The sequence below is a fragment of the Heliangelus exortis genome, chromosome 9 (genome assembly GCF_036169615.1).
Source record: "Heliangelus exortis chromosome 9, bHelExo1.hap1, whole genome shotgun sequence".
NCBI lineage: Eukaryota > Metazoa > Chordata > Aves > Apodiformes > Trochilidae > Heliangelus > Heliangelus exortis.
Window position 1 is genome coordinate 20,637,868 of NC_092430.1, and position 17,698 is coordinate 20,655,565.

Genomic DNA, 17,698 nt, shown 5'->3' on the forward strand with positions numbered 1-17,698 from the left:
TTCTGCTGCTCTCGAATGCTGAGTTAAATGTTGCTAATTTCAGGTCTCCAAACAAATGCATTGATGTGCCATTTATTTGGAGGCCTCAGAAGGACAACTTAATCTTACAGTGTTATTATTTCAAAAAGAGAAAGAGACTTTTAATGTTATTTGCAGAAAGTCCCTTAGCTTAGAGACTGAAAAGTAAAACAAAACTGAGCTTTGTTTGTAAAACAAGACAAGAGCTTTGAACAAAAAATAACAAAACCTCTGCTGGGAATTTTCTGCTAATCTAATTTATTTGGGAGCAGGTTTTCATAAGAATAATTAAATTATCTAATGTTCACTTATAGTAAAAAGCAGTGATATGTTAACAGTCGATTACTATAAAAAAGGAGGGGAAAAAAGGCCAATATTTTAAACTAACATCATAGAAAAATCCCACCAAATTACAAACATCAAAGGACTGCCATAATGTTTGGCAGCTTCCTATAAATTCAGCTCTTTCATCTCCTAGTGAAGTTTGCAATAGAATTTCCAGCACTTTCTGTGCAGCAGTGTCTTTAAACCTGTGAATGTTAGACCTTAATTATTCCTTTTTTCAGGCTATGTCAATAATTAAAATAACCAATAACTAAAGTTGTGTGACTTCGGAATCCATCTTTAATACAGACAAGGAAAACAACAACTACACTTTCCTAGGGGATAGGATATTCCAGTAACTCATCCATGCCCTGAAAGGCTTCAGTGGGTAGAAAATGCCACATGGAACCAACTGAGATACCACTGAGCAAAATGTGTTTTTTATCTGCTTTATTTCTCCTAGAAATGTCAGCACAGCACATTATATTGCCTGTAATTTTAATAGATAAACGAGACAATGATTCCATTGGTTTTTTTGTTTTTTTTTTCAAAATGGTAGAATACATTTTCTTAAAAAGGTCTGCAAACATATTTACAAAAGTGTGAAAGCAAGAAATGCAGGCTTTTTATAATTCTTCTGAACTTCCAAAGACTGACTGATATCCTAATGTTACTGGAAACCTGGTCCAAGGATGATACACAAAATTAAATATCACACTCAGTTTTGCTTTCCTGTAGGCTACCAAAGAAAACAAATCAGACAGATAAATATCTTAAAAAGAACAAACTCATATTCCATGATGCATAATGAAGATATTCCCAAACCATTCCCTATATTTTTATTCTGTTTCAGCTTCAAAATACCTCTTGGTCTTTCTTAATGTTCAGTTAAAATGTGGGACACCATCTTACTTTTGGAAGGCCAGCTGCTGTAATGCAATTATAAAATAGCCACTAAAATATCATTCACAGTATCTGTATCACATTTTTTCTATTATTTCAAACAGGAGTGAGAAAATCCGTGGTGCTGCCTTCATCTTTCACATTTTAAATACTGTTGGCTGACAAAAATAAAGTGTAGTGTCATGCTTGGTTTACCTAAATCATTTATTTTGTAACTAATGAAAGTAAACAATTACCAGATACTGTATATATAGAGATATATAGATATATGGCCACAAATAAACTAGAGAGAAGTTATTTTGGTTTTGAGAAAGTTAAGAAAAGCACAGAAAAATCATATTTCATGAATATCCTTTTTTTATGGCCATCAATATTCCTGTTTTTTGTTTTTTTTTTTGTTTTGTTTTGTTCTGTTTCATCAACATAGCAAAATACAATCTTCCTATTAAACAATAATTATCAGATGGCAGACAATTCTTTTTATTGGTTTACATTGGCAGGTCACAGTCTAAAAGCACAACCACATCAGGCAGAAATTGCACACAGACCATCCTGGATTTTGAAGACAATTTTTGATGCTTCTACTGAAAGAGCTTAATTTAAAACTGGGGACGACAAGACTCACTAATTAAATATATGGATTTCTTTTTTCTTTCGCATTTGTTTGTTGTCTTGGTTTTTTCTTTGTTTTTTTCATAGCTAAAGAAAACCTCTAAAATTGCAGTATTTTATTTCACTTTCAGCTTCAATTTTAACATTTGCACTTGATGTTAGCAAACACACTTTCAGCTTCCTACCAGTTTCTGATGGAAGTTCCATCACCCAAATAAAACCCAGAGAATTTTTCTCCTGCCACAAACTACTGCAGATTTATTTCAATCGGGCCTGTTCCTTGACTTTTTTTTTCCAAGGGTCGTTATTTGTATTTTTGACTTATTCCTGAAAACTGGGGGAGATTTGTGTATAATACTAGGACAGAATTAGAGTCACAATGTCAGCACTTCTGCAAGAAATGGCTGTAAATGGGACTGGGCTATAAAAATGCAGTTGTATTTATTGTAGAAGGCATGTTCATGTCTTCAAAAACCAGACTGGTCTTAAGATATTACTCTTTATTTGAGACAGTTACCATTACTTCATTAAAAAATGACAAAACAGCAATAAACATTTTAGCTCTTTAATGAGCAAAGATCAGGTCTCTTAGCATTGGAATAATATTTGTTATCCAGATTATCTTTATTTCACTCAGTGACCAGTAATATGGCCAAAAAGTACAAAGAAATTTTCCATCAAGTAGTATACAATTTTTGTGTGTAATAAGCTTTCATTCTTGAAAAAGAGTAATTGAAAAGAAATGTTTCTGTTACTGCAGTTAGTTTGTCAGAGAAAGTTCTTCACATTATCTTACAAACTATCAAAATTGCTAGTAATTTGAAAAAATGTAAAAAAAAAAAATCACATAACTTTAGTCTAATAGAAATATAGTACAGGAAAGAGAGAAAGTATTTATCAGGGATGTGCTCTTAAGTCCATCTCAATTATTTCCTTTTATATAAATGTACATCTGATTACATATACAAACATTTTGAAAGGACCATGGTATATAATTACTGGAAAGCAATAGGGGAATGAAAAATTTCTTGTGATTTTTAGAACCTTAATATCAAATCACACAAACATTTCATGACATAAATTTTCCCATTGTTGGCTCTCTCCCCATTTTTACATAGCCTCTTTTTCTCCACTCTTGCCATCAGGTCTAGAGCATTAATTTGAATGGCAAAGCTAACGTATAGCAAAAAGGGAATTAACTTTATATTAAAGTATTATAACTAAACTTTTTAACATGCAACATGAGTTTAAACAATAAACTGAAAGGTGTAATCAAAGCAGTAATATTGGGGCATTTTTATATTGCAAAATATTGTGATTTTGGACACACTTTGCCTTACCATTTTCAACTAGATATATTGTAACTAAATCACAGCAAAGTATAAATCCTTCATCCAAGGACATTCCATTAAAGTTATGCTAAAGTTAGAAAATATTTAGATGGAAAGAACATTAATAATACAAATTTTTTGTCTGGGATTCACATCAGTACCAATGTACACCTGGAGTGCCATAAATACCTTTAACAACTGTTGCAATTCCTTCTATTTCTGAAGCTACTGTGAAATATTTTCCTTTAATTACTTTTGCCCCTTTAAAAAACTTCTTTAGGTCGTGCCAATTGATGGAGAAAGCTTCTAATAAAAACTCCAATGGGATGAGAAGAATTTTAATTACGGCTTAATCAGCAGCACAGCCACCAAGCATATAAATTATCATGCACATCGTGCTAAAAATATCCAGTTTCCTTTATTCCCACAACTTTTATACTGACAGCACTTATGTGATAATGTTGTACCTGCCAGGCTGTAAAACTTCTTAGACTGGCAGATTTAAGCATGAGCCCCTTTCTAAGGCCTTAACAGCATTGGTGCTTTGTGTACTTATTCAAATATGTAAATATGGTCTACACAATAAAACAGGTCCAAATAAAAACTGGTGAAAATTATCTGACATTCCATTAGTGTGTCCCTTGTGCATATTTATAGGTTTTTAAAATTTTCAGTCATAGTTCTTTCCTGTTTGTGTTGCACATGCCTAATTCCATTATGTAACTTAAATCTTCAAAAAATTAATACTTGAATGTGAATGAAAAAGTATCATTCAGGACAACTGCTTCAAGCAATTGCAAACAGTTGGGTTTTTTGTTTTTCTTTTTTTTGTTTTGTTTTGTTTTGTTTCTTTCTTAAGTTCATTTGATATATGTACAATTCATTTTTTTCCAAAACCCCAAATGTTCTTGATATGTATATTCACATAATATTCCTCCATATTTAAATAGTAAGAGTCTTGTAGGTTGAAAGCCAAGTAATCTTCAGTAATATCACCTACTGTAATCCATCAAAAAATAGAGTTTGTTTCATCTTGTCTGGCTATACCCTGGTTGTTGAGTGTGAATGGGGGTGGGGATGAGGATGGGGCAGAGTATTGTTCTGTCCTCCAGTGAAGGTATTGAATGTGTGTAGGGGTTGAATCCCTGGTATAGTGTTGGGGATCATTGTGATGGTGTTGGGTGTCATTAAGGGAATATCATCAGGAGACCTTCTCATAGCTAGGGTGTAGTCTGGGGGACAGGCGGTCCTCAGAACCACCTCATGTGGATGGATGGACTCACATTCATGATCCAAGTCAGTGTGCTTCATTTGGAGGGACATTATCTCCTCTTCTTGTGCATGGGTAAGATCATTGGTAGTCGTGCGTTGCGGGCTACACCTCCTGTGACCGTCGTGTCTCCGCTTGTCCTTTTTGTAGTACAGTGCTGCAAAGGCCAAAATGTTCAGGAACAGCAAGGATGCACCAACGGCAATAGTAACACTCAACTCTGTGGAATAGTCCCTCTGATCCACGGAAAACGGGCTTGGCTGTTGTTTGGGATCATCTTGTTTGGCTGTAGGGAAGGCTGAAGTAACAGAAACAGAATTTTTCCTCGTCGGTCTGAAAGTATTATCAGTTGATGGCACTTTAGTTGTGGTAGAGGTATACTGGGAGATGTCGTTGAGATTGTGCAGATGAGGTACCAGTTCCAACCAAAGGTTCACTTTATTGGCCCTATAATGTTCTTTGACTCGTGGTTTTAATCCGATGTGAAGATAGAGTTGGTCTTTCTGGGAATATCTGGTCCATGCTACTTCTTCAAAACGATTTGGTTTGGTATGGATGAATTTTGTGTCTTGTGGCACTGGCTGATTTGGGTCACTGAAAGAAAGAAATAAATCAGAACAGTCTCCGATGTTACAAAGTGTTTCAAAAGGAATTATAAAATTAACATAATTAACATTTTATACTTAAAGCTTAAGCCTGCTTTTGGACAGAGCAGAATGCTATTTCCTAAAATCAGAGGCCTTAATAATCATGATTAGAAACAGCATTATGCAAATGAACTCTTCTTTTACATAGACTTCAACAACTTCCCAAGTTCCCCCCTAAAAACTGCCATCTCTCCTCATGCTGAAACCGTTTGCTGCTGAGGACAAATTGCCTGCAATGTGATAAGGAGGACAAATGTCTCTCAGAGAACAGCTTGAGAGGACAAGAAGTTTTTCTTTTCTTCTTTAGTAACCTAAAGCTCAGCATTTCAGTTCCTGTGCAGTATCTGTGGCCTTCCAGAGGTGAGGTGAAAGACCAAAGATAGAAAAGTGTTTTGAATGATCAGTGAAAGCAAAATTTACTAAAAGGATATTTTTTTTTTCAAACTTGAAGACAGGTATTTCATGGACAAAAGTGTCAAATTAAACCAAAATACATTATTAAAATAAGCTATATTATAGAAATGCAACATTTATATCATTTCCTGTCTCCTGGAATGAAAACATTAACAGTGCTGGGTAAGGTCATTTATTAAGGTAACCATTTTTAACTGTATATATATGTTAAATGGTTTGGTTTGCACTTTTCTGGGGATCCCCTAATTATTTTTTGTACAAAGTACTTGTTAAATTCCTCCATACAGAAAGTTCACAAAGTTATTTTTTCCCTCTTTTCGCTAGAACATGTAAGTGAGCTGAGGGGCACTACAATAAACATAAAAATCCAACTCAGTTCTTAATCTCTTATTCATCCTACAAGCATGGAGGCACTTCCAAGGAAAAGCACCACATCATTACATCCAGAGTTTGCATACAAGACTATTCATTATTTGGTTACTCACCCAGTTTTTGCAAAGTTTGTCCAGTATGTCATCACCACTGCACTTAGCATGACATCATTTTTGGAGAAATTACAAGGAAACAATTCAGTAGGGCCAATCATGGGGATTCCTAGTACATAAGGAACCTCATCTCCATGGGCTGCATCTGCCCATGCAGGTACCTGATCTGTCTGGCAATGATGGTAGAAGGCATAGAAATATGTAGGCGATCCAAAATTTGAGTGAAGATCTGCTGTGGCCACTGCTGGTGCAACCCACTGGTGATCAGTAAATAAAGCCAGCAGTGTTTTCCTTCTGGTCTCAGGATTGTGTCTGTCAGCCCAGTCTGTGTACATGAATTTAATGGTTTCCCTCAATATATCTTTGCCTTCAGGGTATCCATATAAATTATCGACAAAATTCGAAACTGCAAAGTCAAAATCACTAGCTGATATGCCATCTTCACTATCCACAATGTTTTCCACAAATTTCAAGCCTTCTCCTTGGTTAACTCCCAACATGATGTCATAATTGAGGAATTCTCCTTGTTCCATCAGGATCTGAGGATCATCCGGGATCACGTCGCCATCAATTACTGGTCCAAAGGCTATGTGGTACCTTGCTGGTTGAATGTCCTGGTCCACAAGTTCTCTGTAAGGCTTCTTCTGGAGACATTCTACCAACTCTACAGTGTCTGACATGTTGCAACCAACTTTAGTAGCCAACATCCTGGCGTATTTTGCAGGCTGAAAACTAACTGCCCAGCTGGAGAGAGCTGTTCCACTTTGAGCTATTGCTCTTTGAAAAAGTCCTGTGGGGAGAAACATTTAAAAACTTCTGAAGTGACCTTGAGACAGCTACATACTTGAAAGAATCAAAGGGGTTCTTTGAAACAATAGAAAGCTGGGATAGAAGAGATACTTGAATCCTAATGATACTTAAATACAAAAGATGGGGAGAACTGGCTGTCATTGTACCTACAGGTAATGTATACAAAATAAATGCAGCATGTGCAGAAATTGAAGCAAATGATTCTACCTCAGTGGAGTCCAGCTGGAGGAACAGTTTTTCAAATCAAACTCAGGAAAAAAAAAATAAAAGTGGCATTACCTTATGTAGAATAAAACTTGAAGAAAATTCCTGAAGTTAAAGAAATTTATAGGTGGGAAGAAAAGCCAACAAGTCTCTGAAATGGATTGAATTTCTGGATATTGTTCAAGCCATTAGCAGCACCTGTACATACAGCTATGTGTTACATGAACCTAATAAACTGCTTTTCAATGTTTTGTTTGGGATTAACCTTGGTTTGAGAGGTGTAGTGGTTTTGAATTGAATATCATAGTAAAAGTTTATATTCTGCAGTAAGAGATGAGAAGGTACCATGCAGCTATTAAGTTTGTGTCTAAGTCAAGATCTTGTCTTGTAATGAGTTTTTTCAATGAAGGTTTATAGTGATCACAATTACATAAAAAGGGAAACGATATATTTTACATTATTTAGCTTTGTAATTCAGAGATGTTCAGGTATTCATTTAGGGGGGAGATGGAGAGAGTATGATCTGACTTTGCATATAAATACACAGCAAATCCCAAAGACTTCAGTGCTATTAATTTGAATTTATGATGATTTAACTAGCACTCCAGACCAGAAATTCTACTCACAGAAATAACAAAATGTCTATAAAATGATGTTTTCCTCTCCCTTCTTGTAAGCATTTTTGAACATATCATGGATGACAGCCTCATACCTTTGTAGGCAGTGAATCAACCAAATTTTTTTGCTCTTCACTTGAATGCAATCAGAACTCCACCTGTCTGCCCATACTTTGTGTTGGGCCTTTGCCTTTTCCTGCTCCATCTGAGGCAGGTTGTTGGGTAAGAAAATGAAAAAAAATTGCTCTCATATAGTGCTCATCAGAAACTTAGATTATATTTAGGTAACAATGGCTTTCCCCCCTTTTTTTTAGTATTTTCATGGAAGTACATCCAGTTCATTTCAGCCACACATCTTATGCACTGATGACTGGAAAACATCTTCTACTGGACCCTTCCTCCTATGGCTCACTGTGGATTATACAAAATAATCTACAGCGTATGTCGGTGATGCTGATGTAAGATAACATGGGTCACAGTTTGGGTTTACTTTTGTTGGTGTAATCCCACTGAGTTTAGTGGAGTTCCTCAGGGACTGGAAGTGACATCTGGCCTCATTCACATCATTTTTCTAAGACTGTCTTTGGTCCAGTGCTTGATGAATAGCTGTACAGTCCCACTAAAGAAACTTGAGTTCAGGTGCTGAGGTTACTATGGAATTTTATTCCAATAATGCAAAAGATGGCTTTTACTTTGATAAGTAACACACTACTATTGATAAAAAACTTCCATAGCCCCTAAATCAAGTCAGAGACATTTCTGTGCAGCCTCTATTGCAGCAGCTGAGTCCATACACTCAGAAGTTGGTTGGGTTCAGTTGCTGGCAGGAAATATTTTACAGGCTTCTGAGGAATTTAAAAATCATTCTAACCTGCATTAGGTCCAAATCCAAGAGTCTGAAAATCAGACAGATGTAGGGACTGAAATATGTAAACTCAAGCCTCTCCTTAAATTTATGAGAAGATATATCCAAGGTACTATTTCCTTGCAAAAGATGAGTAAAAAATAAGAAAGAACTTGAACTACCAAGCAAATAAAAATATATACACATATTGAGATGCTACAAATCATCTCAAAGTCAGTGGAATTATCACAGAGGATCCAGTCACTGTAATGTAATCAAATGACAAAAGTGAATTTTCAAAAAGATGAATTTCATGATACTTCATAAAGTTTCTATTTTGCACCTTGTGTAAAACTGTTGTTTAAATAAATATTTTTGAACAGGGACAGAAAATGTAAGCTACTTATTAAGAAACTGCTGGTATAAACACTATGGCTTGCTAAGTGCTACATAAACATTAAACAATGGATTAAATAAAAGTGGTCAGGCCCTCTGGCCATAAAGTTATCTCAGGAAATGAAACTAAACATCCCTTCTTCTGCTGAAGAATGCTGAAGGAAATATTCCTCCTCTCAAGCCATTTGGTGAAAAACGAACCAGAGAATTAAAAATTCATTCATTCTGTCACATAATTTCTGGCAGAAATTGGTACCACACAGGATGTGGAATGCCATTTTCCTCTGATACTGTGCGTGATTATTAGAGTTTATGGGATGCAGACTGATGGCAAGATTTAAATGTTCAGTGGACCGTATAGCTTTGTGACTACTATTCAAAGTCTCACCAAAATAAATAATAATAGTAATAATAATTTGCATATATTCATCCACGTTTTCCAAGCACTTGCTGAAAACTGGGTGCTGTTCTGCCCACTTGCAGATGGGCAGCTCTGAACAAACATCATCTTGAAACAGGCTGAATGCTTCCTCTCAACTCATGAGGGATCCTTTCAAAGGGAAAGGAGGGAAGCAAAGAGAGCATCCAAATTTACAGCTTCTGAAAGAGACTGGCTAATACTGCACAACAAAAGCTGTTTTGAAAATGTTGAGATATGTGAAAATGTTTAGAAACTTGAAATAACTTCTCTTATTTGAAGCTGACCAAATACTTTCATGTTTGGGGTTTCTTTTAAATGGCAGGTCAAGCAAGCCCTAAGTGAAACATAAGTGGGGTTGTGCCTCCTGTTTAATGCAGATTTCAGTTAATCATGTTTTTGCTTTTTCATAAAATAAATCCTCAAAAACTTACTTTTACAATTGAAATTTACATATACACCCTTAAGCCCTTTCCAGCCCCCTCCCAAACCCTTTGGTCTGCTATATCAGCAAATTACTGCATCAGTTTCCTCAAATTCTGCTCCTTGCAAAATTCTGGCCACGTGTTTGAATATGCCAGGGTAAAATTTGCTGGGAAGTGGCAACACCAGATATTGTCTATGTGGCATTTCACATCAATGGCATGTTAGACCAAGAATATCAAGATCAGCCATTTAACAAATCTATGATTAAAATTAAGTAAGAGTTAGGTGAGGAGAAACCAGGTCTCCTGATTCAACCTTAAGCTAAATGTGATAACAATTATTTCTGAATTCTGATGAAAAAAGATGGTACAGTGCAACCCACAGGATAGTGTATTGAGCTAAGCCTTACCTGTGGTTCTTATAGGCCAGTTTATAAATTAAATGTGTCCAATTTAACTCCAGGTAGTTATGGAAAAAAAATATTACAAATTACATGACACTATTGTAGAAATAGACGAAAATTCCAACTACAGCCTCATTAGACCTTTCTTGTAAAAGCTAGATTTTTTTCTTCATTGAAAGTAGTATTAAGGCCTGATCTAAAGAATCTGTCACTTCTATTGACCTCAGTGGGCTCTGCATCATCACTTTGGGTACCTGCAGTTCTTTTAATGTCAGTGGAATTATTTTTTTTATGACTGACCAATTAATCCCCCATGGTGATACAGCTGTATAAATCAGTGGAGGATTGTATGCACACAGCACAGTGTAATGTCCCTGGTAAAACTAAAAAATACAGATAAAAGATATGAAAACTGGGACAAAAGTAATGTGATCAATAAGGAATAGGCATGCAAATGAGAGAAACCCTGTGGAACTTGGGTACAAAAAGAGGAAAAAAAGATAGAGCATGTTTTTAATTTCCTGATACCTGCCTCAGTCAGAGAGAAAAGGTGTTAGTTATGGAATAGGAAAAACATATAGAAGAAAATCCATTTGCAACTTGGATGCTTTGACAATTTTGGATCATGCATGCAAAACATTCAACCATTCTTTTATTAGATGACAGCAAGTGAAGTTCATGCAGTTTCAGACAAAAGATTTCTGAACTGAGTACTTGTTTCCTTCACACAAAATAATAATTTTAAGCATGTCAGCTGTTAGCCTAAAAAGATAAATGGTGTCATTTTAGTTTGCTTTAAATTCTCCTCCTCATGAGAAACTAAACATGCCTTTCATGACTGACTGAATATAGTTGACCTCATCTACTGTGAGCATGAGTGACTGGTTTTCCAAAAAGAACACCCTTAGGTAGGAAAGAAAAAGAGACAAAAACAATGCACCGAGAAAATGCTGTTCACAAGTCTGCTAATAAAGTCTTCCTACAAAACTCCATAGGAAAAGAAGAAAGCGACCCAAAATTTAAACATGCACAGAAGAGCTGAGGGAAAAGGCAGCTTGCAGAGCCTTTAAAAAGTTTGCTTAATATTGAGCTGAACTCAACAGTCCATAGGAACAAAGAGAGTATACAGAGCATCACATAGTACTAATGGTGGTGGCATGCAGACACCAAAATTGTCAAAATTTGCAACCTGCATAATACCTTTGGTTGAATTGCTCCAACGGTTACCTTCAGAATAATGGGATAAAGTCAACAGATTGACGCATGAACCGCCTGCACCAGATCCAAAAACAGTTATTCTTAGTGGGTCACCTCCAAAGAACCCAATATTTTCACTAGTCCATCGCAAAGCTTGAATTAGATCAAGGAGGCCATAGTTTCCTTTTGCTGCTTGGTCCCCAGTACTCAAAAATCCTGTGAACATAAATGAAAAAAGAAAGGGTTAGCAAGTGAATAGTCCGGTTGCAGCCTTCTAAGTATGATTTCAAAAGAAAATGTCATTAAATATTATGCAACTAAATAATTTTTCATATTTGCTGGTCAACAATTCGCTACTTTGCACTCTTTCAGAAAAACATTATTTGGTACTCAGTCCTTGGACCATGTTATATTACTGTAGGGAACATGAAGATACATCCCAGACAGAACACTCATCTAAGTCTTAACAGGTCAAGACATACAAGTCCCAAAGACTTTGTGTTGATTGAATCAGCTTAAAAGTAAAGGTTTAGCAGACAGATATGCTGCAGGCATTTTATAAGTGGTTTGGTCAACTGTGTATTTTAGTTCTACACTCAGAGGCATGAGCTTTGTGCATGGCTGAGAGGCAACAATTTCATTTCTCTGAGACCATGTTTGGTTATGTCCAGGCAACACACTTTTCCTTCTGTTCTCACCCCCAGAATAAATGCAGCTTATGGCACGGGACAAGTTGAACAATGTGAGCAGCTCTCAACTCCCTGAGCTCCAGCTCATAGTCAGTAACCTGAGTTAATTGAATCTACATTAAGTGGATAAAGACAATTTAAGCTGTTTCCATGACCCTTTAACATCAGAAAGATAAGAGCTCAGGGCTAATCTGGAGCACAAGAATTGCTCTCCTATATTCATACTGGAAGCAAAACGGTGAAACAAGTCAGGTGCAAGAATGGCTGTTTTACACTCCCCTCAGAGGTACCCTCATATTTAGTATTGCTGTTCCTCTTGCCATTAGAGCCCACTGCCTCTAAAAGATGAACAACAGAAACTCTGAAGAAAGTCTCCATTGACAAAAGATGGGTTTGGATCCTATTTGTGACATTCCCAAGTTTCCCAATTTAATAAACAAATGTTTAAATTACACCAGAGTTCTGAAGTAGCCCAGCACCTCCATTTGCATATCAAACTGATTTAGAGCCTCACTAAACTGATGGTGTAACTGTTTTTCAGCACATGCTTTGTAGAGAAATGCAACCATTACAACAATTATTTCCACATTAATTAGATATTAGTGGCTCTTCTAGCCTCGTCAAAGTACTACTGATTTCACTCTCTGGAGTGCAGACAGCCTACTCAAAAGACTTTTACAGTAGTTTTTCAGACAAATGGTTCTCAAAGGAGTCCTGCTGTTTCATTATGACAATAAAAGCAGCTTTTGATACATTTCTAAGAAGAAATACATACGTGCCTATACACATATGAAGTAAGAATTTAACAAGAACACAGATAAATTCATGCATGTGTCTATTTCCATACAGACAATGACCATGACATTTGTTACCCTATTTTTGTTATGATTTGACCTCAAATGGCAAGCTCACATTTGGTGTCTGGCACAGGTGTAGACATTGACACCACCAGACCCTCTGTGCTGTAAACTGCACAGAAAGCTCATTGGCCTCCCTGCCTATGGAGTGCCCTGGGTAGGGGGAGCAGTTTTGTTTGTGTTGGTCAATCCTGGGGTTTGTTACCATGGAGAGAGAACAGGAAAGTGGCATAAGGTGCCAGGCCAGCAATTCTCCCACTTTCAGACCTAATGTACCAAGTCTAATGGGAGTACATCATTCACTGCAGCCACAGTAAATTGTTATTGTGATACTAGACATTAAAATATCTACCGTTCTGCAACTAAACCCTGCCACACTCACTACTTCACTGTATAAAAAAGCAAAGTAGCTTCACTATCCTAGATGAAAATCCCACCCTGATATTCAGGGAAAGCTCAGAAACAAAGTCACAAACATAATTAATTCATTGGCATTTTAATATTGCAGCTCAGTACTGAGTTGAGATGAATCTGATATTATTTTACTCTGATTCACTCTCTTTTGTTTTCTTCTGTGTAGCCAGAGGGGCTGGCAGGTCTCTGTATATGGCTCCAGTATAATCCTTCCTGCACAGAAGAATTCAATCCTGTCCTCATGTTCCACTAAAATGTTCCTCATAAATAGTTTTTCAGGACCCAGAGAGGTGATGCCTTTGAATCTATAATAGCAAATATAATGAAAGCTTCCTAACCAGACTCAGTAGCCTTTGTCAGCCTGCTTGGAGTTGAGGGATGGTACCAGTGACCGTAACTAAATTAAAACGTTGAAATCAATGGAAAATACAGTATTTTTGTATTTACTCTGGCTGCACATGCTGGGGAGGTCTTCCCTTTCCTATGCAAAAGTACATGACTGGAAAATCAGTGAGAAATCAGCTCATCATATTAAGCACTTAAGTCACTGCACTGATTTGAGGGGTCAGAGGAACTCTGGGCATTGAACATTCTTGAGATGCAGGCAGCAATGAGATGAGAGCAGTTACAGCAGTTACAGCAGTTACCAAAATTGTTCAATAACCAAGCCCCTCTTTTCTTTTCTCCCTTTCCCTAGCTTGCAGATCCCCTGAGCCTGGGACATGATCCAGCAGAGCTGCAGCTTTGGTTCAAAAAGATCCTGGAGAGTTTTCAAAGAGATTCCACGACATTTATTAGAAAAGAGATAGCAGGGTATAAGCTGAGACACAGTGATCACCCTGAAGGAAAACAAATGCTAACCCTCACAGTTTCTGAAATAAGTGTTTTCTATACTCTGCATAATATGTAGCAAAGTGGGAAGCAAGAGAGTCTTTGGAAAAGCAACAGATGAAAATTATAGGTAAAGCCCCAAGGCAATCCCCAGCTGTTAAATGAGTTCACATCAAGCCCTGAAGCTTGATGGGGAAGTGGGAAATCCTTGGGAAATGATAAATACACCAGTTTCAAAGAACCTTTGTCAAAAAGATCTTGAAAAGACAGTAAAAGAAGAAATGCCTCCTGCAGTTATCAGGAAAGTTGGACTCAGTTCAGGAAATGTGCCAGAAGGGGGAGCTTTCAGTTTATTAAAAAAAAAAAAAAAAATGTAGAGGGGAAAAAAAAAAAAGGAAAGAAAAAAAAAAGGAAATATAAGTAATGTCCTCCTAATTCATCTGTATTGGACAAATTATGACTTGTGTCCAGAACAACAGCTCCAATGCAAAAGAAATTTCTCACACCTCCTCAGCAAGACCCACCCTGGCTGCGTTCCAGATCTGCACAAGATGGATGATGATTGATGTTGACTTTCATGACATGAAGCATTTCTATCTCATTTTTCAGAACCATAAGAAACCAGTTAATATCCCCACCTCTTCATGCCTTTTCCCCTCAAATGCAGTAGTATCAGCACGGCTTAGAAACATTCAAAGTGTCACGAAATCAGAGATGGGGCTGATAAAAACAGGTGAAGTTTTTCTTTCCAGGTTGTGGTTGCTTTTGCTCTGGCAAGAAGTGCCTCAACACAGACACAGTCATCTACCTAAACACCCAAAGAGAAATGCTTTAACACCTCCCATCTGTAAGGTCTGTAGGTGCAAGCACTTCTTCTTGTTTAACACTTAGATAAAGGAGAGCTTGCAATAATATGTTTTTGTCTTTATCCCAAGAGGAGCTTTCAGAATGTAATTAATAGAGATACCACAGACTTCTATGCATTTCTGTGCCACGATCTAGATATTAAGCCAGCAATTTGGAGTCACAGGGGTGAACCTGCTCCTGCTGAAAAGGGCATTTGTGTCTGAAAGCTTCTCTTTTTTAAAAGTATATCAGCCAGACTATTAAAATACATTATTCCTCTCTGCAAAAGCTGTCTTATTATTAACCTTGGATTGTCATCCCTGCAAGAATGCTGCTATCATATGCTACCACCTTTTGCTCTTGTAAAATAAGTGAAGTAAATTATTCTTTATTTTAGTTATTCCAGGAAGACATTTGCAAAAAAACTTATTTTTGCATTATACTCTAAAAAGGTCAGATTGAGCTAATTTTGTTCCATAATTAAGTCCCTCTACTGGAATATTCCAATCATCAGCTAACAATTGCTATTTTATATTCTGAATGGAGAGGTTATCTCTTCTTTTATCTCCTCCAAAGGAGCAGACTCTAATAGAATTATGGAAGTGAGGATGAGGTCTTTTGTGAGTTTAAGAAAGAAATTTATTGAGCTCATTTTGACCATTTCTCTCTTACATGTCCATTAGACAAATAGGCAGAGCATGCTACAACCAGGCCCCGTATTTTGCGTTAAGATAAATTTTAATGCTTTATAGGCTTATCTGTCTGGGTAATGATTTCTGCTTGCCATTCAGATAAATCTTCTTCTAATATGATCCCAGCATTTTTGAAGTGAAAATAAAATAACAGAGTTAGGAGAGTTAAAATATTTGTTGTGCACCTTAGTAAATTATTTGAAGCTCTGGACTAACTTGAACATTGAAATTATTGCAGAAGGGAGTGCCAAGACACTTGACACAAATTTCTTAATTTAAAGGACAACTATAACCTGATGATGCAGTAGAAGGCTACTTGCAGGCTCCTGAGTACCAAACCTTCCCTCTGATGAGATTTGTCCACCTAAGTGTTTCATAACTCAGTCACCTTCATGGATGGATGAAAGTAAGGGGCAGATGTCTTCCTGGACAAAAAAAAAACACCCCACAAAAATAAAAAATCTGACCATGAGAAAAAAAATGTAGTAACAAATGCTACTCTAAAGGTAAACCACAAGAGCCTGTAAAAACTGGTCTGATATGCACAAATGTGTTTTGTTTTGTTTTTTTTAAAGAGCTGTGTTACCAAAAGCAGTAGCACTCAAGACTTGGCATCACCCACCTGTTTAGGCTAATGTAATAATTTAGCTATGTTTCCAGTTGAAACTCCCTGTGCATTCCTATACCATAGTTTGTTAAAAGCAAATGTTAACGTGTACAAGTATAAGTGCACCAATGCATAGTGGAAGAACAGAGGATATATTGGAGGGAAGAAGTTATATTCCCTCTGGACTGCAAGTTCCTTGGTTAGGACTTCAGTTTGACACCCTCTATTAATACTGAATGGTAATTACCATGCACAGTAAATTTCTGTTGCCCTTTAAACTATACCCACTCAGTTAGAAATGTGAGCAAGATAAGCAAATTTTAAGCAATACGGTTAAACTTAAAGAGCTCATTTGTTTTTATCTTAGACATCTCTCTTGAATTCAGATCAGCTAACCCATCTGAATGAATTATGTGGGCAGCAGTGCTCTGAACATTAATGTATATGTGATATTCATGAAGCAGAGCATACTGCTCCTCGCTTTGCTGACCAGCACATCCTAATATTAATAGCAGATTTTAGTAATGGATAAGGGGTAAGGTGACTAAAAGGACTAGGAACTCCCATAAGGAAGATGTAGGAGTACATGAACCAGCCAGTGCAAGAAAAAGACCCTTTCAGAGGTATTTCCAGCATACTTCTGTTCCAGAATCAGATAAGCAAATCTTCTGAAACAGCTTCATCTCACATTCTTTAGGTATACAAAAAAAAAAATAATTGCAACATTAGCAAAGTACTCTCCTGTTTCTGTAGCTTTCTGCCAAATACACACTAGTAATATGATTCATGATTTCAGAAGTGCAAGACTGCAGCTTAACTCCAGGAGATGTGTAAAGTCCCATCTTACATCATTATGCACCTTCCTGGGCTGTTTACGATGTGCGAGACACTGCATTTATATACAGATTTTATTTTAATTTTATGCATAGGAGATAAATTAACATGTCAGAATCTTTGCTGGTGGACACACTGCACTTGCAAACAGAAAAGAAGACAAACATTCTGTTGCAAACTATTTGTTAACAGATGTACACTGTCAGGTTGGACAGGGCTATGGGAAATCAGATCCAGTTGGACATTTCCCTGCCCACTGCAGCCAGGGGTGCACTAGGTGACTTTTAAAGGTCTCTTCCAAGCCAAACTATTCTATGGTTCTATGATTCTATACATTATATGCATATATTTGCAAGCTATTCCCTTTTCATGTAGTACAGCTCCACGACTGGTCGCATAAGATGTTTGAAAACTTACTCATATTTTCTGATGTCACATCATAAACTGTAAAAATCTATATTTGGGCTTGTGCTAGCCAGATCTTTTGCTTTGCCATGAGCTGAATCCTAGGCACATTTTTAAGAGCATATATGCCCAGACAAAGGAATCAATTCTAATTTTCTGATAAATATCTATCAGATCCAGTAAAATGTGAAGTAAAGAAGAATT

At 36.7% G+C, this 17,698-nt stretch overlaps 1 protein-coding gene across 4 annotated transcripts in view; it reads right to left on the minus strand.

The window, feature by feature from the left end:
- Positions 1 to 216: 216 nt before the first annotated feature.
- Positions 217 to 17,698, minus strand: part of NLGN1 (neuroligin 1) — a 280,646-nt gene continuing 263,164 nt past the window's right edge. For 2 of the 4 annotated variants that reach the window (XM_071752644.1, XM_071752646.1), the window contains 3 exons: positions 11,350 to 11,535; positions 6,005 to 6,794; positions 217 to 5,052 (listed from right to left, as the gene is read on the minus strand). In XM_071752644.1, the coding sequence (XP_071608745.1) occupies positions 4,230 to 5,052; positions 6,005 to 6,794; positions 11,350 to 11,535 (1,799 nt within the window). In that variant the 3' untranslated portion in view covers positions 217 to 4,229. Of the gene's footprint in view, positions 5,053 to 6,004; positions 6,795 to 11,322; positions 11,536 to 17,698 lie in introns of all 4 variants that reach the window. The other 2 variants (XM_071752643.1, XM_071752645.1) reach the window with 1 other exon arrangement.